The sequence below is a fragment of the Syngnathus scovelli genome, chromosome 16 (assembly GCF_024217435.2).
Source record: "Syngnathus scovelli strain Florida chromosome 16, RoL_Ssco_1.2, whole genome shotgun sequence".
Classification (NCBI taxonomy): Eukaryota; Metazoa; Chordata; class Actinopteri; order Syngnathiformes; family Syngnathidae; genus Syngnathus; species Syngnathus scovelli.
This window is the reverse complement of record NC_090862.1, coordinates 8,503,469-8,526,536: the sequence shown is the minus strand read 5'-3', so window position 1 is coordinate 8,526,536 and position 23,068 is coordinate 8,503,469. Positions and strand designations below refer to the sequence as shown.

Genomic DNA, 23,068 nt, shown 5'->3' with positions numbered 1-23,068 from the left:
TCCATTCATTTCAGTAGGGAAAGATGATTTGCGATGAGTGTCAAGCGTGTGGATACGGATGCTACTATAATTGGGCTGCTTTTATTGTTATGCTCTTTCAGTCATCGGGAGCAGCTACAATTAGAGGCAGCTCTTAATGAAGCAAATGTTGTGCCGTTAAGCAGACAAATCAAGTGTCATGCCTTCTCTCCTTGTTGTTAAAGCCGAGCGTCACAGATGCAAACATTTTCACCACCTCATGTAACATGCAAATCTGATTCAACTGATTCCCACGTGTCAATGAACGGACAGAGTTATTGTGCAGCCAGTCGAGCATGTCTTGCAAAATATCCGCGAGATCATAAACAAGAAGTGAGCGGGGGAAAATGTGTTGTAATTTGCTTTTCAAAAACAAACAAATGTAACAACAAATGAAGCGACGCCAGCGAGAGTTTGCACTCCGAGCAAACAGAAATCAAAAAGGTCCTTGAGGCGCTGCGATGAGACCTTGGGTTCTTTTAGCCAGAGACGACAGTGTTGCCATGGAAACGCCTGTTGAACAGAGCTTTTATGAATCTTTCAGCCCAGCCCTTTTTTGGAAAATGATAAATGATTATTTTTCATTATACGATCCTTCCCCAATCTTCGTCACGTACGGGACCTACTTTCCATGACGGGCGCCGTGTCCCGTACTCGCCAAACGGGTCAGCGTGCCGCACCGACTTAGATCTAAGTGCCTCAGTCTCTTCAGCACCGTCATGCATGTAAACACACACACAATGAAAACTAGCTCAGTGGCCTAGTAGTCGAGTGTCTGCCCTGAGACTGGAAGGTTGTGGGTTCAAACCCCGGCCGGGTCATACCAAAGACTATAAAAATGGGACCCATTGCCTCCCTGCTTGGCACTCAGCATTAAGGGTTGGAATTGGGGGGTTAGATCACCAAATGATTCCCAAGCGCGGCACCGCTGCTGCTCACTGCTCCCCTCTCCCCCAGGGGATGAATCAAAATCACATGGGGATGGGTTAAATGCAGAGGACAAATTTCACCACACCCAGATGTGTGTGTGACGATGATCATTGGGACTTTAACTTTAACACACACACATATACACACACATATATATACATATATATATATACATATAAATACACACACGCACGCACATGCACACAAATGCACGCATACGCAGGCACGTTAGGCATTTGAGCAAACACGGCGCATGCGACAAAGATGTTTGAGACACAAGAATGTAACTCAGCCTGGCTTTGTTTTTACGATCGCAGGCAAACGTGCATCGAGTTCATGGTGACACAATAAACAACATTCAGTAGCTTCGATTTGATGTTGTCACGGATCGGATTGGAGTAGGGCGACCAAATGCAGCTTGGACCAGGGTTTATTGGAGAAAACAAAGTAACAGACTCAGCAAACTGACATGACTTAACAAAACAATAACTAGACTGACTGACTGGAACGTGAGACAAGAAAACAACAGGACATGAAGACATCAAGACACGGCCACGGCCACGGCCACGGCGACGACGACGGCGACGGCGACGGCGACGGCGACGGCGACGGCGACGACGACGACGACGACACAATGATCCGACGGGGCGTGAGGGGCAGACAGGACTTACCGTATTTGCCGGTGTATTGGTCGACCTTTTTCGATCCAAAATCGACCGAAAAAAATCGACCTCGACTTATACACCGAGTCATAAAATTTAACTTCGTATTCATCGCTTCAAATGTGATGGTAACCAAGGCCGTTTCTCATGCATCTCATTGTGCGTTGCACTTAGAAAATTTGAACCGGGCGGCGTGCGCGAGTGCGCGGCCCGCTGGAAGTCCAATGAGGCGCCGCGATCTCCTGCCCGGTGCTTATAAAGTGCCGATCCGCTCGGCTTGGAGCTATTTCCGACCTCCCGTTGGTGCCGGGCGGCGTGCGCGAGCTCGCCGGCCGCGATCTCCTGCGCGGTGCTTATAAAGTGCCGATCCGCTCGGCTTGGAGCTATTTCCGACCTCCCGTTGGTGCCGGGCGGCGTGCGCGAGCTCGCCGGCCGCGATCTCCTGCGCGGTGCTTATAAAGTGCCGATCCGCTCGGCTTGGAGCTATTTCCGACCTCCCGTTGGTGCCGGGCGGCGTGCGCGAGCTCGCCGGCCGCGATCTCCTGCGCGGTGCTTATAAAGTGCCGATCCGCTCGGCTTGGAGCTATTTCCGACCTCCCGTTGGTGCCGGGCGGCGTGCGCGAGCTCGCCGGCCGCGATCTCCTGCGCGGTGCTTATAAAGTGCCGATCCGCTCGGCTTGGAGCTATTTCCGGCCTCCCGTTGGTGCCGGGCGGCGTGCGCGAGCTCGCCGGCCGCGATCTCCTGCGCGGTGCTTATAAAGTGCCGATCCGCTCGGCTTGGAGCTATTTCCGGCCTCCCGTTGGTGCCGGGCGGCGTGCGCGAGCTCGCCGGCCGCAATCTCCTCCGCGGTGCTTATAAACAGCCGCATGCGCACGGCCTCCCGGAATTTGAACACATTTCGTCAATAAATTTCGCATATTGAATTTTGAAGTTTAATATAATGCAACAATTGAGCTCGACTTATACAAAGGATATATCATAAAATCGTAAATTTCCGTCGAATTTTAGGGGGTCGACTTATACACCGAGACGACCTGTACACCGGCAAATACGGTATATATATGACAGGTAACAAGAGGCAGGTGAGAATAATCAAACTAATCATGGGCACACAGGAAGGGAGGGGCGACGCGAACAGAGACTATGGCAACCTAGACACATAGCAAAACTGGGGACGAGACGTGACAGGTGTCCTTGTGCCTGCCACAAAATTAAGCGAGACCAAAGAGTTGAGCTACAAACTGCAATTTGAGAGCGAGTCGGAAAAGCCAGGGGAAAAAAAGGAAAAAGCAATCATGAGCCGCACCTAGCCGCATCTACTTGGACTAAGTTTGAGTGCGCGAGGCTTCAGTCCTGGACGATTCCAAACGTTTTGACGGCGTTTGGGGCCACACCGATGCCTTTCAACTTAGGATTCTTGTTTATTTGCAGCTTGTCTCTGCTTGTCTCCCAAACACAAGGGAGAAGGTCGATAAGTTATTATTGTCGCCATGACACATATGAGTGCTCCTGACATCACCCACAGTAGTTCAAGTGCCACAAAATAAAGGTTAGGTGCACTGTGAGGAACAGTTGTCATGGTTACTATGTGGAGAAGAACTAAAAACAAAAAGCAATAACCTGCTTGAGGTAGGTTCAACACTTGGGTTAACACTCCGCGGACTGTTTTTTTTTATGTTCCTTATAGATTCAGAAAAGTCCTAATTGAGAAGCAATGATGCTAAAACTGAATAAACAAAATAATGCAATATCTTTAATACATTGGGTTATAGTACAAGAGAGATGTTCTTGTCTTTTGAGTCCAAATTGGTTCATTTGAAAATATTGATTTACTGGCTTGGATTAAAAAAACATTTAATTATGTCAACAGCGTGTGCTTTTATAAGGTATATATTTTTGAGTGCCATTTTCCTTATAAAATAGATGACAAAGGTTTGGGGGTCTTTTAGGGGGGGAAGCTGGAACACAATGGCATTTCTTCTCATGTCAATGGGCAAAGACGATTCCAGGTACGTTTTGCGTTTCCAACTACAACAACGAGGGTGTGGTTTGTCTTCAAGAGGCAAACTCCTTATCAAATGAAAAGATTCCTCCAAAGTGAAGCTCTCCTCTTATGTGGTCTTAAGGCAGAGAGAGGGAAAAAAGCAGGCTGGACGGATGGACGCATGGAGTCGGAGTCTCCTGAGTAGAAGTTGAGCCTAAGCGGCAATCAGCGTGGGTGATGAACGCATTTGCCTAATTGAAGCCAACGTGAGCATGACGAGCCGCCGCTCGGGAGAACGTGAGGAGCTATTATCCCCACCTCAGCGGACAGGTGAGAATGTGAAAAAGGCCAATTCCGAGAGTCACTTGAGGATGTGACTCTATAGGCCTGTAGAAGCTCCTTTCATGCAAATTAAAATGAATGCTTTATGTCGGCATATTGAAGGAGACATATGGCTTTAAAAGTTTGTTTGCTCGGCTAATTAACGTCTTCTTGTTTCCTCTCTCAGCATCAAACGTGTGCGCTTATGTTTGGAGACAAGTTGACAACAAAGCTTGAGTCTGCTTTCATGACTTTTGAGGCAGTGTGAAAGCACAACAGGAGCGAGCTGCCTTCAATGCAAGCACTCGCACCAAACATGCAAAACAAATGGAAGTTTTGCACATTCAAACCAATGGCATGCAATGAGCTGAACATAGCTATCGGATTTCGTGGCCGTTACTGCATCATGCGAGCTTATTTGAAAAAATACGAGGTGGGGTTTGTTGATGATTTATTCAAGCAGAGTTGTCACTACACTGCAGAAAGTAATTCTCACTAGTGTATGTTCCATTCTCAACGGCACGTATGCAATGTTTCTCATTTATTAATGTTCATCACGCGTGCTGTGCACAGTTGAGCATTTATTTATTCATGTACGGACACCACATACTCTGCCGGCGCAGTTGATTAGCACTCGCCTAACCAACAGATATGAAAAGTAGCTGTTTATAGAAGTGAGAACATCTGAAAATAATTGATAAAATTAGTACAGTATAGTCATGCGCTCAAAGAAGAGTTTCACCGCTACTGTGAGTGTCTCAATTTGTTGCTTTTCGTAGATGATATTTGTTAGCCTGTTCGTGGCATTTTGCATTGTTAGCATTAAGCTAGCGGACAAAATGATTCCATGCAGGGGGGAAGCACCTGGGTTATACAAGGCGTTCTACACGCAACCCCTCCAGTTTGTTTGTCATCAGCTGCGCCGCGGACTCGACAAGCTCTTCAGATCAAGAGAGTGAAAAGCCACAAATTGAAATTGAGCCTCAAGGGTCCAAACCTGAAGAGTCGTGCGCAGCGAGAAGGCAAAGACCGCAGGCGATGCCGAGGCGGAGCAAAGCTGCAGGGATTCCACCGCTGGCATTGACTTTTAATGCGGCTTCGGGCTTTTTTGGGGGGGGTTACGTGCTGCTTTTCATCAATTTAGGACACACTCCCGACCACTGCGCCGAGAGACCAGAGCACTGCAGTCTGGAAAGCCTGCAAGGGTCTGCTATCAGCGGCCATGACATTAGGTACACTCCAAATCAAACTAATGTTGAGACAAAGGCATTTACACATTGTGGATTTACACCGGGAAACAAGTTCTAATTAAAGGGCCCGCTAGCTTAATGCTAGTCAATGACATGCTAAGTATTAGCAACATCTCTTTGGGTGAGACTTGATTTGGAAAATACATGAGACGCACCTTTAGAACGCACTTTTATACAAAACGCAACATCATGTTTGTATTTACAATCGTTTCTTAGCTGTGTCTACCTTTCTCAAATTGCAGCATTTGGACAAAATGATGCTCACCGACGCCCCATCACAATACCAGCACTTTAGGGTCTCCTTTGAGTGCTTCTCCATTTCGACTCTGGCGTGAGGTATAACGCTGCACTCGCCATGCGATCGGCAGCAATAAAACTTGCCCGGCCCGCCGAGCATCTCCACGCGCAGAGGCGTTAAGAGGGATTGAGGAAACGTTATTTTTATCATGATTGAAAATGCAACTCGATACTGCCCCCGTGGGAAATAAAGGCGAATGGGCTTTGACGGTTATTGTTTGCGCCCGACGTGGATAAAGATGGGGAGGTAAGCGCCGAGGTGGGACGCAAAGTGGGTCAGAGAACAAAAGCTCAGGTGCAAATGGGCCTCATTAGCTCCACAGCAGCCACGCTCGCTTGCTCGCTCATAGACAATGATCACGCACGTGCACCCTGAAAATAATCAACAAAAACATCTCCAGCATTTTCCTTTCCGTCCGCACAACGTTTCTTGCAAGTGTGCCAGAAGAAGACAAACTTCTAACGCGGGCATGGAAGAGCCGATGTGAAAAGTTCAGGTGGAAGCTGCGAGACAGTTTGTTGAGCAAAGCGCTCGAGGTTTGTGAATAATTTAACTCTGAGCGAGAGCGTTGTGCACAAAATTGACGACTCGCGCGCAACGCAATTTTTTTTCACCCGCTCTCTCTTTGCTTCTCATTTATTTTTCTTGGGTTTTGTTGTTGTTATTTTTTTCATTTTGATTACGGTCCAGTTCTGATGCACGTCTTAATGATCCTACCCTTACTTTTCAAAAGTCATTTTTTGTTGGGTAGTTGTGTTTGCAGCATCTGTTGAGTTGCGAACGTGCGCACTCGAGTGGGCGGAATACATTTCATTCGCTGTGTGGGCACTTTTCCACTCCTTTTTCTTTTCCATTCCGCATGCAGGTATCAGGAAGCGTCGGCTCCGAGATCTCATTATGAGCCACAGACGTATGGCAAGCTCGTTATGCATTTTCTTCCGACGCTTCCAAACGTCAACCTGTGCCCGAGTGGTGTCGCCAGGGTTTTGGGCCCCGCAACCGCTCTTCTCATTCATTCGTTCATTCGTTCGTTCGTTCGTTCGTTTGTTCATTCATTCATTCGAGGGCCCCATTCAGTCATTACTAAATCCATCTGACAAGTGGTCTTTTTTTTCATTGGTCAGTTATGAATGGCTAATGAATTCTGAATGGCAACTGATGGCTGATGATTTATGATTGAGCCATCTAATCAGTGCCTGGGGACAAAATACGCAACTTTGTCAGTGGCTAATGTAACAGTTAGGGTATAATTGAGGCCAATGAAACAGCAAACGGTGATTAGCCCCATTGACCTACAGTTCGGATCTGAACCCGTGCCCGGGAACAAGCAGTCAATTTGTTTGCAGCGCCCACAGGGCAATTACGATTGAGTCGTTTAGTCTCCGTCTATTAGCAAAGCGCGCCCGTGCAAACAAGTGCGGCACATTGGGCTGAATTTACGTATTTATTTTTTAGCTCAAAATGATGCATTGTTGCTCGTCTCTCTATGCTGCTGACATAGTATATTGATAGGCAGAACAGTTAAATGCCCTTCCACTAGATGGCAGTAGGCACAATAATGCGCTGGCTGGATGAAGGTTTGGAAGGACCATACGAGTTGATTCAAATGTTACTTCTGTTGAAAAGTTTCATAATTGGTTACAAGGTTGTACCAGTGTGCTTCATATCACTTTAGTTAGAAATGAAATTAGAATTGCAAAAACGCAGTACGAGAAAGGAGAGTTGTTACCCGGCCGAGGATGTAGCCAGCCATTTTTCCGTTCATATAAAAACGCCAGCGAGTGTGACAGCGGCTGTTATTTTGCCAGCCAAAAAAACACTACACTGAAATGACCACATATTGGCAATTGAAAAAATCTTGATAAATATTCAGTTACTGTCATCTATTTTAATTGCCTGCATGCAACTTTAATCTTTTCAATTTCATGTATAATTTGGCGGCGTGCTGCAAATCCCTTTAAAGAATGGCTTTTATCTGCCGCCTCTCCTTTGCCGGGGAAGGAACCACTTCTAAATTCATCCTCAACATTAATGCCTTGTCAAAACACACTGCGAGGCTCAGCCCCCCGCCCCACCTCCACACACTTACCCCCGCCCCCTCCCTGGCTTGTCGGCACACAAACCAAGGCTTTGACAATGACAGCTGTCCGTCCGGTGTTCCACACACTGAGCCCAAACATCCATCACGCGTGTGACCACCACGCGGCAACTTGTGGCTCAAATTAGCAATGAGAGCAAGCCAGTGTGGGTCAACGTTGTCTTGGCAGCTCTCTCTGGCTCCCGCATACGCTCAGGGAGGGGCGGGAGGGCGGAGGGCGGGGATAATAAAGAATCCGTGATGAGGATGTGTGAGGCCGAGAGGCCCAAAAGAATCCAATAGCAGTGGGGGGGAGCAGCAAGTAGCGCACGCTCCATTTGCAAACACAAACATTTGGTTCTTCTACGTGTGAAAAAGGTGAAGCAGCTTGCGGTTCATGAAACCAATCGTTCCTTTTTGTTATTGTTCAATAAAAGCCTTGCTTCGGGTTCCGTCGGGTTAACCCGTACAAAAATTGCTCCTGGATGAATGTAACGATCGCCGTACTGGAAAGTAGCTGCGGTTTCCTTATTTGTCTGCTCTGATTTATTGAGACTTGCCGATGCCCGTCCGCCGATCACGAAAGGCAAACATGTCTTGCGGAGTGAAACGCAAACAAAGCCAGTGTGAAAATCTCTCTGAGTCGCCTGGATTAGGTGGGATTAAATGTTCATAACGCACGTGGGCGCAAGAGTTAGGTGACCTTCAGTAGTCAATACGAAAAACTGAAATCTCTTTCAGAAGTTTAGCAAGTGAGAAGCACTCTCAGCATTGTTTCCCATTGACAAAAATCTTTCATCCTTCAAGCCTCAAACGTCACAAAGTAAAACGAGTCGACTTTGTGCGACACAATCACACAGGCCTTGGGCTGCACCTTCACTTTTAGTAAAAAGAAAAAAAAGATGGCAGGATGGAAGACGTTTCTATTCCTTCAAGCAAGTTCCCCATTGACGCCAGCTGTTATGACGCCGCCCGCCGTCATGGCCACCGGCAAACATTTCCAGAGTGGCGGGAGGCCGATTTGCTGTCGTCGTGAGAAGTCAAAGCGATGGGCAATAAGAGCGAGGCGGAGGATGGCCGCGGACGGAGCGGCGGACCGGCGCGCATTTCTCAGTGGGTCACCTTCTGGCACCGGCGGGCATTAGCTACGGCACGTCACACAGAGCGCGGAAGTTTTTGTTTTGATTGATCAATTTTATTTTGAGCTTAAAAATAGAAAAAGATAGCAGTAAAATACAAAAGGAAAAAGAAAAGGAAAAAGAAAACGGGACAATATCAAAATGTCCCAAGCAAGTCGTAAATAACTTAAACAACAACAATTAGGACAGCTCAAAAAGGAGTAGGAAGAAGTTAAAGAACTAAAGCAGTGGTTCCCAAACTTTTTCAGGCTAGCGCCCCCTTGGCTCCCCAGTGAATTCCTAGCGCCCTTCGCGGTACCGCCCACTTTGGGAATCACTGAACTAAACAAATCCTACTCCCTATCTCTTTTATCTGTTCATAACACAGATTTTTCTATACCTATGTACTTATATACCATAATTATATACCACACGCATTACTACACTTATGTAATAATGCACAATAATCAGAACAATAATACCATCTGCTAATATGCAATAATCAGTATTTTATATACGGTAATCAATAATAATCAATGATATAATCATCAATACATTATGATCAATACCATAGTTTTTGGAAACCATAAAAAACCATAGAGGTTTGGAAAAGATGGATTTGGCAACCATGGAAACTGTCATCGGAAAGACACGCTTCCATCAGTCAGAAGAAGAAGAAGAAGGGGAGACGACGAGCAGGACAGCTTGACGCGGCCGAGACTTCAACAAGGGCTTGAGGAGCCAAACGGGCGTCACGTGCGTCACTGCATGATGACCTTGGCGTTCCATTTAACTCAATGAGGCTTTTCAGCACAAAGATGGATTCAAGTGATGAAATGTTGACTCATGTTCTCCTCAATTACTGCAAGAGATGATTTTGCTGTCATCAACCTCAATAAAACTCTGAAGGGCTTTATCGGAGAAGTTACACTTTTTGAAAATCTTTGCAGTTCCCAGATGGGAACGGGGTTTGCTTGGGGCTCAAAATATGCCAGACATGGTTTTCAATTTGAATTTTGAGTGCGACTCCAGACTTCCCAGAATGAGCAATTTAGCCTCCCATTGGTCATGTTATATTAGGAATTGAGTCACGTAACGTTCAATGCTATACAATTATTAGTGTGGCCTTAAATCTTCTTTTCCGAGGCTTAATTCCAAATACCGTGCATCGCCGTGTGCACGTTTTCTTTCAATGCAAGTCTGAATGGGAGACAAGTCTCAAAAATGCGTCTCGCCAGAATAATCTCCTGCAGGATTGAACAAAAACTTGCAAACACTATTTATTATTCTCAACTCGCAAATGCGAAGGTTATTTTTTCTGCGAGTGGCTCCGACTTGAAGTTTTTGTACGAAGCTTATTTTGAGAGTAGAGCGAGGTCATGCCCACAGTGCTTGCTTGCTGACTGACGCAAGTGTACTCTTTCTTTTTTTTTACTCAAGGGTTGCGAGGCTGCTGACGCCAAAAACGTGTGCAAATTTCGGCCCGGCCCATCTGCCTGAAACCTCGGCAGGTGTTGTTTGCGTTCATCCGAGCAACGCGGCTGCGCACGCACACTCAAGCCGGGGGCGGCACGGCCAGCATATGTGCGACGGGCGACGCTTAATTCAGAGGGGCGCCAAAATGCCCCCATGTGCTTGCTTGAGCTGCCTGCCATGCATATGCACGGACAAGAAGAAAAAACGGCATCTTTTCCACCAGAATTGTTTGAAGTCCAGTCACAGTTAGCTTAGCGGCGGCGGCGGCAGCGGCAGCCTGGCTGCTGCGTGAGGAGAAAACTAACGCGCGCTGCACTCCGGTGAAGACATCTTGCTTTCATTTTGAGACACAATTCACTGATGACGAGCATCCTGCGTACGTGGCCGGACTTGAGCGCTTGTTTTTCTCCCGAACATTGTTTTGACGGTCGCTTGGGAGGGGCAGATTACGACACCAGCAATTTGATGTCAAATGTATCAAGCTCCGCAATTGACAGGCCCTTGTCGCACAAGTCTTGAAAAAGACAAACGTGCCGCCCCGTCTCTGGCCCTCGACAAGGCTGCTGCTTTGCAACAGGTCCGGATGACATTTGGCTTTTTTATTTTTTTTCAATCCGCAGGTGTGGACGCTACCAAGGCAGTAGCGCCGCCCCCTGTCTCACCTCGGGGTCGGGCCAACCGTTGCTGAGCGCAGCTGGCCTACTTTTAGTCAAAAATCGGCTCCTTTGCTGACTTTGGTGTGCTTTCAAAGGACTTCTTCTACTCGAATTGATGTGCTTTTAAAAAGCAACAATTTGTTTGCTCACAAGGAAGCACTCCTAATGAAGAAGGCGCAAAACAGTGATTCACTCACACGGCCGAGCGCGGATGGCGCAAGTGGGCGGCGCGTCCCTGCGGCAGCATGCAAATTACGTAACGTCAACCTCGTTTGTTGTCCGTTGCAGACGAGTCATTAGGAGCTGTGCGGCACCGCAGCCAAAGGAAAATTTCGACCAGCCAGCTCAAAGATCTTGTTCAGCTTTGAGGAGAGGCGGTACCGGGACCTTCAGTGGCGATTTAGGAACAGGGGTGTGTAAGACTTTGGATATCTAATGCAGTGCAGATATTGGCAACGCATAACTTGACATACTTGGCTGTTTGATGGTAGCTAAAACCAAACTTCAACACATTTATCAAGTAAGCATCTGTGTCACTCTAAACATGACAAAATGCATCGTAGCTTCTTTTTTTTCCCATTCCTTCAATGCTAAGTTACAGGCAGACATGACCTTGAAACAGAATTAGATCCGCATTCACTCGCCAACGATAATGCAACTCACTGGCCACTACATTAGGAACACCTATACAAAATCTCAAGCTTGAATAAAAGGACCCATTTCAAAAATTGGCCCTTTATAAGGCTCGTTTTTAATCCAACGCTTTCATACTTTCAGTAATATTTTGATTTTCTAACCAGATGAGGAGCGGCGTGCGAACCAAATGGCCACTCCAAACGGGCAAGCCAGGACGACAATCGCACGGCGCTAATGACTTCTCACGCAAATTTGTGAGAAACATGTTCCAGCAAGCAGGAGGACATCAAAAGCCATACGTTGCCAATGAAAGCTGAAGCAGTTTGATACCAAGGCGGGAGAGGAGTGCATTTCAAACACGATTGCTCGGTGGTCCTGGACAAACGTTGGCAGCAAAGCCTTCACGTCAAACGCGTTCAAGCGCGTCAGTGGCGGAGCCAAAGTCTATTGATTCCAAATGCTAATTTTCTTCGACCGCCTTAAGGTAGCCAAAGTCAAGGTTCAATTTGTTCAAACTGATGTTTTCAGCTACCTTCAAATTTGATTTCATTCAAGTCTAACAAGGAACGGAGATGTAATCGTCTGGTTTAGAGACGGGCTGACATCAGCCAAAGTGCTTCACAATATTGAAAACATTCAGTGGAGCAAAAGAAGAAGTACGTCAATAATAAATGAATCACATGCTTCACTGAAAAATCAATTTCTAATAATAAAGTGTCTCAGCACTTTTGGCTCTTTGTCCTTTTTTTTTTTTACACGTTTCCATACTCTCCTTTTTTTGATGCCATTCAGCAGTCACACACGTGTGACTGCAGCTCATCATGCAACGGCACCGTATGAGTCAGCAGCAGGATTTCATATGCCGGTCACGTTTTGTGGACGATGTGTATTGGCGCAATCTTCCAAATGCCCCCTGACATGAACGAAGTAAGCGAAATGAATGTAATACGCATCTTCATAACAGCCTGAAATGATCTTGTTGACTCAATCAGTTCTGCCCATCTGCACCAAATAATATACACCAGCGGATGAATATTAAGGATCCATTTAGGCTTTCCAGGAAATATCACACCTAACTAAAAAAACGGACTTGCATGGTGTTACTTCTACAAGTGCAGAAAACAGGAGATCTTTGCCTTAAAGGGATATTTGATTAGAACAGTAGATAAAATTCAAAGCCTGGGGGCAGATACGATTCTAATTCAACAGCCGCCTTGCTTAATTAAAAAGATTCACCGTTGAGCTGTAGGGAGATGGAAATCAAAAATGCTCATTTACGTCAGGGACATTTGATATAACCGACAAATAAGAAGGGGCCCAAAGCAGAAGCTTGTGGCACTCCTTTATGTAAATTGAACGGGTACTGAAGCTAATCCTGGGGTCATTTGAAAACATGTGCTCTGACGCATTGACAAATGCGTTTGACAAACCGACAAAAGGAGAAGCACGGTGTGGAAGAGTGCCACAAGAAACCATCGATGCTCCTTTTGTAATTTGCACAAGCCGAGTAAATCTCCCTCTCGCTAAAGCAGTCCTGGGCTGAAGTGTTTTACGTTTGCCGGCAAAGTCAAGCGAGGAGAAGCTTTGGATGGTGGCCTATTTGCTAACCCCTCCGCGATTCAAGAGGATTAGAGAGGGAGCAGGAACTCGGCCGACGCTCACCAGTCGCCAGCATAAAAGGGAAATAACTCCGCCCCGTCAACTTTCAAGTCAGCCATGTCATCTCTCCTCTCAGGGGTCCTCAAGTTGAAGACGGTGAGAGAAAAGGTTGCCATGGAGATATATCTCGTCCGTCCTGGTCTCTCGGGGGACTTTCCATTCTGTTCCTTCGACGGGTTTTTCTTGGCCTTTTGAACCCTGGCGACATCCGGCAATTCTTTGTGCCTGACATTTAGCCTGCGCTTTCTTGCCGGGAGATACGAGACGGCGACCGCAAAGTTTTTCCGACCAAATCTTTAGGAAGCCGAGACCACATTTGACGATCTGCGTCCTGATGTGATATTCTTCACAGCAAGACAAACGAGTGAAACGAGTCCCCCAACCAGTACCACACGAGTGCAAAATGCTGTTCTCATGCTCCAAGTCGGATTAAAACAAACGCCAAAGATTACGTTTACCACTACAAGTGCTCTGGTGGCCTCGAAACGATCCTTCTTCTCAATCCAATTTATTTTATAAAGCACATTTAAAGAAAGTTGTTCCGTACGCCAATAAAAAGGTAAAATAGAGCATAACATGAAACCGCCAGCAGGAAATAAAGGCTGTTTATGAGAAGGCAACAGAATTTGTAGAAACATAGAAGCAGAAAGTGCCAACGCTAAGAAAAACAAATTGTTTTCTAAAAGAGATTCAAACGCAATGTTAGATAGGTTCTTAAAAGCAATGCAAAACAAGCCAACGTTCTCGGGCCCGTATCAGATTGTCGCAAATTCACGGAATTGCCGTAGCACATTTCAAGCTGTAAAACAAATTATTTTTGGTTTTGAATTTCTTTCTTTTTTTTTTTTTTTTTTTTACAGTATAAGGTTTCCCATTAAGGTTGACATTCAGTCAACCCTCCTAAGTCCAACACAATCTGTGATGCTGTTTGAGTGCCAAAACAATTTATCCCATCGGAAATCATATTTAGCAAATTAATTAGTTCCAGACTCAAAGTGTCACAAATTTGTTAATTAAAAGTAGGATTTTCTTCCTTAATTATCATAGGTCACCACTTTGTATAAAATATATAATATATATATATATGTATATAATATATAAAACAGAATCAGGTGAAACAACTCACCTTTATAAAATGATGCGAGAGCATGTCGCTGTGGTGACATTTGATAGCAAAGTGGTGCCTTGCATACTGACAACACATTTTAGGCTATCGCTGCCGCTCGTGCCTGCAGAAAAAACAAAACACAAAGAAAACACGCAGTTGTCAAAAAACCCATGTCTTGTCATAATTGCGCACATTTGTTTGAATTTTTGGATGGATTTTGCTGATTGATTAGATTGAGAATTCCTGTTAGAGAGATGAGTGTGCTTCATTCGTGGTACTTAACATTAAAAAGTGAATGAAAGCAACCCTGAGCATGCGGATGCATTCCACTAAGAGACTCGACGATGGCGCACAGGCTGCCGCGTGGAGCTCGTGCGCTCACTCACGCACCTCGCCATCATCCTCATCGTCATCCTCGTCATCATAATCCTCCTGCCTGCCTGCCTGCCTGCCTGCCTGCCTGCGCAGTTCAGTTGCGTGTCGGGGAGCACTCGCTGGGTGATGCCGGAGCGAGCAGGCACGCTGGCAACTTCTCTGCAACCATTTCTGGATCTTTTGGGTTTTTTCCCCCCAGTGAAGGAAATATCAGCTGAGATGGTCATATTTAACCAAGCACGCGGATGTGTGATTTGTCATCGCTGCACTTTTGTTTTGAGCTCAGCAAACACTTGAATGGGCAAGGGTAAAAGTTGTTTGTAGCAGGAGTACACCACCCCCCACCCCACCCGCAGCCCGCCCGCCCCGATCCAGCCAACTTTCACGCGGCAGAATGCTGTCCGAAGCGGTGGTGCTGCTCTGCCTGCTTGGCGTGGTGGCGGCAGCGAGCGCGCAGGACACGGCAGCCGCAGCCACAGGTGGCCGCTTCGTGTGCAACGCCATCCCCCCGGGTGCTGAGCCCGGCTGCGGCTACGCGGCGATGGGCAACCGCCTGCAGGTGAGCGGCCCCGTGGAGGACGAGCTGCGCAACACCATCATCCGGCTGCGCGAGACCATCCTGCAGCAGAAGGAGACCATTGTCAGCCAGCAGGGAACCATCAAGGAGCTCAACTCCAAGCTGGCGCGCTGTGAGGCAGCAGCCGACGATTCGGTGCCGCCGGCGGGCAAGTCGCGAGGTCACGGCTCCAGGAGGAAAGAGCTGGGCAAGAATACCATGGGGGACCTGCCGCGTGACCCCGGCGAGACCATAAACCAGCTTGGGAAGACTATGCAAAGCCTGAAAGGGCGCTTGGAGAGCTTGGAGGTAAGACACGTGTGGCTGCATAAATGTGATTGAGCAGCCAAAGACAGGGCAATGTGTCCCCCACCACACCATTTTTGCTCATGCCCCTAAACAGGACATCAGCATTTGGCGGAGAGACAGCATACACCTGGGACTGGTCGCCAGCCAATCACGCAAAAACAAACAACCATTCATTCTTCATCTTTCTTTGGATGAAGCTAACATGCTTGTTGTTGCAATATTGGCAGCTAGCACTTGAACGTATATTGAGTCACTGTAAGGTTTTCTGCGGGAATAAAGCATGCAGAGATTGGCGAGCGTACATCACGTGAGCCAATTCACTCTCGTGAGAGTGAAAGGACCTTAAAATGGCGGCCCCCATACGCAAGTAGATGCAATGTCTTAAACACATTTGTTAGATAAATGGCTCACAGATTTAAGGAAGTGATGTCAAAAGGTAAATGGTTTATCGAAGGTTGTCGTTTGTCAAATTATTGTTTATCAAATTATTGTTCAGCCGCACGTGCCTGGACCTTTGCCGGCCAATTGCTTTGTCATTAATATGGTCCAGCATTTGCCATCTCCCGGGTCCTGAGGCAATTACTGGCGTTGACTGCTGCGCCTGCGATGGTCACACCTGCAATTCATTTTACAGCATCACACTCGCACGCACGTCGGCTAACAAGCGGGCAATGACGTCAAAGAGGGCCCCACTGGATTCGAGCTCGGAAACAAAGCCAGCTTCGTGTGATTCAGAAGGTTGTCACGCATTCAGGCATAAGACCAGACGGGCCTTGGATCACACGAGTATCAAAAAGTGTTTCCAATCAATGTCAGGAAGCGACTTTGGAGGTCCCACGGTCGTCTTTTTGCGCTCGATTCAAGTCTGTCGCTCGACAGGTCACTGAAAAGTCAAGCGCTGGCCAAGGTAGAAATATAACTCGGCTTTATGGGCGAGTGAAAAGGCATCTTTCACCATCTGCTACACACTCGCCATCCTGCTTGATTCAGTTCCGTGTTGAAAATGCTGCAACGACTAAAACGTCACTTTTTTTCCCCCTCCCTTATCGTTGCCTCTTCATCTTTGCTCGATTGGAAGCTTTATTGCCCAGATCGACCGCCGATCCAATTGAAGAGGCGGACCGTATTTCATTACGGTTACGCATCTATCGATTCATATCTGCTAGATTTCATGACGGATGAGAGCACGAGGCTCCTGTCGCCAATCGAAGCTCATCGATGAAAATGCAAAATTGGATGCGAAGCTTCAAGACAGGACTTTCGACAATCTTGCGGGAATCGAATTAATCTCGTAAGATTCCAGCAAATTTTGTTTAATGTCAGCATGTCATGTTTCTCCTAACAATTGTGTGAGCATGAAGAATATTGAAATGTTCCTTCATAATCCTCTTTGCTGTGAATGGAAGCTTTGTGTGGAAATTTGGAGTCTGCAATGGATTACGGGGAAGCTTTTAATTGAACAAACTGGAGGCCGTCCAGCACTGGAGCGTCCGCCATGTTGATTGACACAAAATAATCAACAATTGTGCGGATGATGATGATGCTCACATGCGGCTCACTCTCTCGGTGCATTTAATTTTTAATGCTTTACTTTCAGGAAAATCAGATTTGTCAGGAAAGATTAATCAAACTCGGTGAACGGGAAGGATCCAGATGGGCGGGGTCAACCAAAATATGACACATTTGTATCAGAGCTCGGGCATGGGCAGTTTTTGTCCTATTTTCAAAAATCCGTCTGTTATTAGGCCTGGTGTGAAGTCTGGGTCAGGTCACACACAGCTTTTTTTTTTAAACTCATTCCAGCCGTGGGTGTTTGCTGGGTCAGCAAGCAAACACAGGTGCACGCCGACTCTCGACATGCATTAATTGTTTTTTTCCTATTCTGCCCTCCAGCAGCAGAGTTTGCAACTCCCCGGCGCGAACGCGTCAGCCGGAGGTGTTCCGGCACTGAGCCCTTTGCCGCCGCACCTGCGGGAGCTCCTCGGCCAACGTCTGGGCCTCCTGGAGATGCAGTTGCTACGAAAGGTGGCCGAGCTGGAGGAGGAGAAGAGCCGGCTCTACAACGAGACGGCGGCTCATCGCCAACGCACCGACAATGCGCTCAATTCGCTTCTGGAAAGGATCGCTGAGCTAGAGAAAAGTAAGCGCTGCAGACGGAGCTGTAAATTCTTGTATTTGTTTTCCTGGATAACAACTCAAAATACATTTGGAAAACAAGTGTTGCACTGAGCAGTTGGGAATGAAAGAATTGAAGTTGTATTTTGTAATTGGATCCAATTTGTGGTCAGACAACAACGCCTTCAAGTCACCTGAGGACTTCAAGGTGTCCCTGTCGCTGCGCACCAACTACCTGTACGGTCGCATCAAGAAGAGCCTCCCTGAGATGTACGCCTTCACCGTCTGCATGTGGCTCAAGTCCGGCGCCAGCCCCGGCATCGGAACGCCCTTCTCGTATGGCGTGCCGGGCCAGGCCAATGAGATCGTGCTGATCGAGTGGGGGAACAACCCCATCGAACTGCTGGTCAACGACAAGGTAACTTTGTTGTCTATTCTTCTGTCCTTATTCTTTGAAGCCCTCCGGCACGAGCGGCATCACGGCTCATTAAAAGTGCCTCGGTGCGCTTGTCCTATAGCGCCATGCGTACCTTTGAGCGTCTCTGACCTTCAGCGGTAATTATTTAATGAGCATCTTCAGAACGTTTCATCCAAGTGACCCACATTCCACATTGGCTCGGCAATAACAGCAATTCATTAGAGATTTGCTGTGCTGATTTGAGGCCATCTTGTTTTTTCCTCCCGCTTCCTGTAAATGCTAAAATGGCAGCTGCAGTCATGTAAGCGTCCCAGTAATCGTTGAGAGTTGCTTACGCACAGGTGACACGAATGCTCAGAAGTTCTCTGCTCCCTGATTGGCTGATGCTGCAGGTGTACAATTTGCTGTTTTGATTTTGTTTTGTGATCTGGCACATCTCCGAAAGCAAACTTAATTTGGCTGTTTGGCTTTCTTTTGCATTTTATGGAAGGTTCCCTATACCGGCGAGAAAGAAAAGTGTTCTTCCCCCACTGGTTTACTTACATTGGAGGAGTGGGGGGCAAAGCTGAGGCGCAGTCAGTCAGCTCTCCTCACTGCTTTTCCTCTGTCATGCATTATACATGCGCTCAAGTCAAACAGATGAGAGGAAGACGGTGCGAGGAAGGCTGGTGAATACGAGACCCCCTAAAAAGGAAAACTACATTCCAGGTCTGCAGAGACTTGGAGAGGGGAAGAGCATGTAGAGAAGATGAGGAAACTATGACAGAAACTATGACAGATCAGACGGATAGATGAAGGCCAGCGAATATGACGACGGCGGTCATGTGTCCGTTCCACGAGGTCAGGTTGGTTATGAAATTGTGCTATCGAAAAAAGCACCTCAAAAGTCCAGACAGCTGTCTGGTTGTTTTCGTTCTGCAACTCTGGAGCACAGCAAAGATCTCAAACAAAGAAAAATACTTTCTCGTATGGATTTAAAAATGAAGAACCGACTGCAACACGCATTACATAGATGGACTAATGGATGGCCGTAGCGCTTGTGATGCTGGGAAAGCTCCTCAGCCTCTTTGCTGCGAGCGTCGCATCACCTGGGTCATGTATATTTTACTCGGCCGGAAAATTTGTCGTTTGAAGCCGCCCTAGCCGCTGCTTTTAATTGGCGTCCTCGTTAGCAGCAGTGCAGCACTTTCGGGCACGTCTCATCTCGACTCTGGTTCTCTCCTGCGTCCAGGTGGCGCAGCTTCCTCTTTCAGTGAGTGACGGGCGTTGGCACCACATCTGCATCACCTGGACGACCAGAGACGGCTTCTGGGAGGCTTACCAGGACGGCGAGCGGCTCGGCACCGGGGACAACCTGGCCCCGTGGCACCCAATTAAATCTGGTGGGGTGATCGTGCTGGGTCAGGAGCAGGTGAGCGCTTGAGATGGCCCGGGGGGGTGTTGTTGATGTATTAGTGCAAGGAATTTTCCAGCCCCCGAGGCAGAGTGCAGAGGGGTGAAGTGACTCTTCTCACGCTATGATGTTCCTTTTAAGTATGACCTAATTCATCTGCTGCAAGGACAAAGCATGATGTCATTTCATTAGCCGGTAAACTGGATGACTAATTTGCTTTCATAATCTTCAGCGAGACCTTCATTCATATTGGATGATGTTTGGCTTTAAAGCGCATTCAAAGGGAGATGGCTGCAAAGATTGTGCTCAATGATATCAAAGACAAGAAGAGTCATAGTCAACTGAGCTCCTTATTTATTTAACTAATTCTCGAAACGTGTTAATACGCTACAAAATCACATCTTCAAGCCAACAAATAAAACAAACGAGGGTGTGATATTTTCCCAGGAATATCGCAAACTTAAAATTTGGTTCATTACTAAGAATTGAAGTCAGACGATGTTTTCTAAAGCTTGCATCATCTGATTGTGTGCCAAGGACATCGTCGGAGGTCGCTTTGATGCCACGCAGGCCTTCGTGGGCGAGTTGAGCCAGTTCAACATGTGGGACCGAGTTCTGCGGCCAGCCGACATCGCAGGCCTGGCCAACTGCTCGGCATACATGCCCGGCAACGTGGTCCCTTGGATAGACGCCAACGTGGAGGTCTTTGGCGGGGCCACCAAAGCGCCACTGGAGATCTGCGAGGACCGCGCCTTTGAGTCCTAGTGCCAGGAGAGCTCGCAATTGAAAAAAAAAAAAAATAAAACCCAAAAAATAAAAAGCCAAGTATTCAAGATCATCGCAACGACACTGATGTCAAATACAAACCCATGTTGGCTTCAGTGTGTGTCATTCCACGCTTAACCAGACCATGGAGGAAAACTTGAGGAAAAGATGGCATGTTGACATTCTGGGCTGCTCACCAAACAGATGAGAGTGCAAGCTGAGAATCGGCTATGCCAAGCTTCCATGTTTGAAAAGTTAGAAGGAAAAGGATCACGACATTCTATCCGTGCATTCCAATTGTGGACCTTCTGAATGCCGACTCGGAGCGAGAAGGAGTCAGCGAGAAGATCGTTGCAATCTGTTTCCATGAACAAGTTTAGGATTGTCGTCAATCAGGCCAAGTGTCTTTTCTCTTCTTTCATTTGAGTCAACATGCTGTGCGTTTGTGCTGCGTTCGGGCCGCCTTTCATGTTGTGTGGAAACATTCTTCCTGTGTCGAGCAAAAGGTTGCACGTCCGCGCTTTGAAGAACGCACCATCGAGGGGAAGGCGTTCAAGAGTCGGCGGCATTATTGTTGTCAAGCAGCGGCCATATTTAATGCATGAGCCCCGGCCGACGGTGTTTGGCAAAGACAGCGCATGCCTTCTTTTAGTGCGCACGCACGTGTACGTTCCAAACAAGCAAGCGTGTGGACATTACGTAAGACAATGTCTTGCGTGTTTAAAAAAAAACAGATTAGCAGGGAGGGAGGACATTTTGATTCTTGTCAATCTCCGCTTAATACCTCTCTGGCCCTTGAGCGGCTGCCATTTCCCAAACAGCTTTACATGAATGCCGGCGACAAGCCCACAGCTGCCCAGAACCAGCTGAAAGCTGGCACCCGACGCCCGCCGTCATGCCAGAGGGATTGAGTGGGAAGGACAAGCCGTAATTCCGCCATCATCAAGTGCGCTTGCGAGTTTAGGTCCTGGTGTTTAGTTCCACGCTCACAACGATTCCAAATAAACGCTTCCCATTGAAATGGATGGAAATGGCGTTAATCCATTCCAGACCCCCCCAAAAATCTTTCAATGACTACTCAAAGTGGAATGTAACGCATTAAAAACAATTTGCAATATGAGTTCATACTTGAACAGACAAAGATTTCGGTTCTTTGAGAGTTTCTAATCGCCTGTCAATGATGTTTAATATGCGTTGAACTAGCAAACTGTCATAAGATGTGTTTTGGTGAAATACACCAGGTGTCATTATTAGTATTGTTTTGTGTTTTGTTTTAAAGTAAATGTAAACAGCAAGTGGCAAGCGACACAACGGTTAATTGTACCGGCTCAAAGTCAAACTTTTGCTTACAAGACAAAGCAAAAATTGGCTTGTAAGTCAATGTACCACTGAGTGCTTGTGGATGTTTTTTCTTGTTCAATGTTGGAACGAATCATCATCAATTCAATCTGTGTTTGAATATGAGCAGCAGTCTGGACATTATGAATGTTGAATAACAATCATGCTATTATTTGGGGGGGATACAGAGATTTTAGCACCAGTTTGTGCATAAATGAAGTACAGTGGCAGCCCGCATATTTGTATTTCTGTTTTTGTGCTCCAGCCAAAGCCATGTCTAACACAGTATAAAATGTTGCTTTGGAGCTCTCGTGGCATTACAAATCTTTGCGAGACGATTCTTGCTGCTTGCCAATAATGGCTGCCCACTGTCCTTGTGCAGCTTCATTTGTGTTTGTAATTTTGTTTTTGCTCAAACTTGGCTCACAAAATCTTCAAGGTTGATCTGAGGCAAGAACAAGATAAAAAGCAAGAAGCTTTCATAAAATAGAAATGTCAGCAATGGGCTTTTTAATCCCTGTGTGCAATTCATTCATGCTTGTATCCACATTTGTGTGGTTGAGTATTACACGTTGAAAAGGAAAATAATTAAAAATAAAATTATAGAATAAAATTGTAATTGAAATATCAAATACAGAATAGTAATTGAATTACATTACATTTGAAGAAAAAAAAAAGAAAATAATTCATGCTAGAGACTTTTACTAGAAATATCCTGCAGGATTGCGAGGGTAAAGGCTTTTTTTCATGAATATTAGCAATTCCCGACCAGAACTGAAAATTATATTTTGCATGACGTTCTTCTCATGAAATTACAACTTGATTGTCGGTGCACATCCATTTTTCTTTTAAGTGCAGGATTTGATGCAGTAACCTTCAAGACAGCGCAGAATGTCATTGTCGTGCTTTGGAAATCATGAAAGATTGTTTTGGTTTTTGTTGTCTTGTTTACAGAGCAAATTGTCCTGCTCATTTCTGCTTGATTTTTGCTCATTAGCAGGACAAAAATGACAAATGGCCTCTTTTGAAACAGCTTTTGTTTTTGCAAGAGGAAAACAAAAGAAGACATTTGATGTTGTTTGATTAGGTGTATTGTTGAGGTATTCAACCAAGCATTTGCAATCATTAAAAAAAGATATCTTAAAAAAAATATTTCAGTGAAGAACATTTTTCAATTTTTTTTTTTTTAATCTGTACATTAATCTGTAATTCCGATGAACAAAGACCAAAGTGCTCAGTCAGTTTTCATCACACAACCTCATCGTGTATGCGTGTGTCATGCACCTCACCGGTGAGAGCAACCACAAGAATAAACCAAACCAAAAAAATTGTCCATGGTTTGTTGTTAGCCTTGTTTAAAAAAAAAAGAACAAGAAAAAAAACTGACGCAACTCTCTGTGGCCTCTCATACCCCAACCCTGATACAAGAAGTGTGTGTGCGTGTGCGTGTGCGTGTGCGTGTGCGCGTGCGTGCGTGCGTGTGTGCGTGTGCGTGTGCGTGTGTGTGTGTGTGTGCGTGTGCGTGCGTGCGTGCGTGCGTGCGTGTGTGTGTGTGTGCATGCATGTGCGTGTGTGTGCGTGTGTGTGCGTGTGTAGGTGTGCGTG

General features: G+C 46.5%; 1 protein-coding gene across 2 annotated transcripts; it reads left to right on the top strand.

The window, feature by feature from the left end:
* Positions 1 to 14,641: 14,641 nt before the first annotated feature.
* nptx2a (neuronal pentraxin 2a) lies at positions 14,642 to 22,796 on the top strand. Of its 2 annotated transcripts, none has more exons than XM_049744955.2 (5): positions 14,642 to 15,434; positions 17,331 to 17,574; positions 17,723 to 17,967; positions 19,199 to 19,378; positions 19,898 to 22,796. In XM_049744955.2, exons 1-5 carry the CDS (start codon positions 14,964 to 14,966, stop codon positions 20,123 to 20,125), a joined length of 1,368 nt encoding a protein of 455 aa, XP_049600912.1. In that variant the 5' UTR covers positions 14,642 to 14,963; the 3' UTR covers positions 20,126 to 22,796. The 2 variants fall into 2 exon arrangements, with proteins under 2 accessions (XP_049600912.1, XP_049600911.1); XM_049744954.2 differs by having other exon boundaries at positions 14,643 to 15,434; positions 17,328 to 17,574.
* The last annotated feature ends 272 nt before the right edge of the window (positions 22,797 to 23,068 follow it).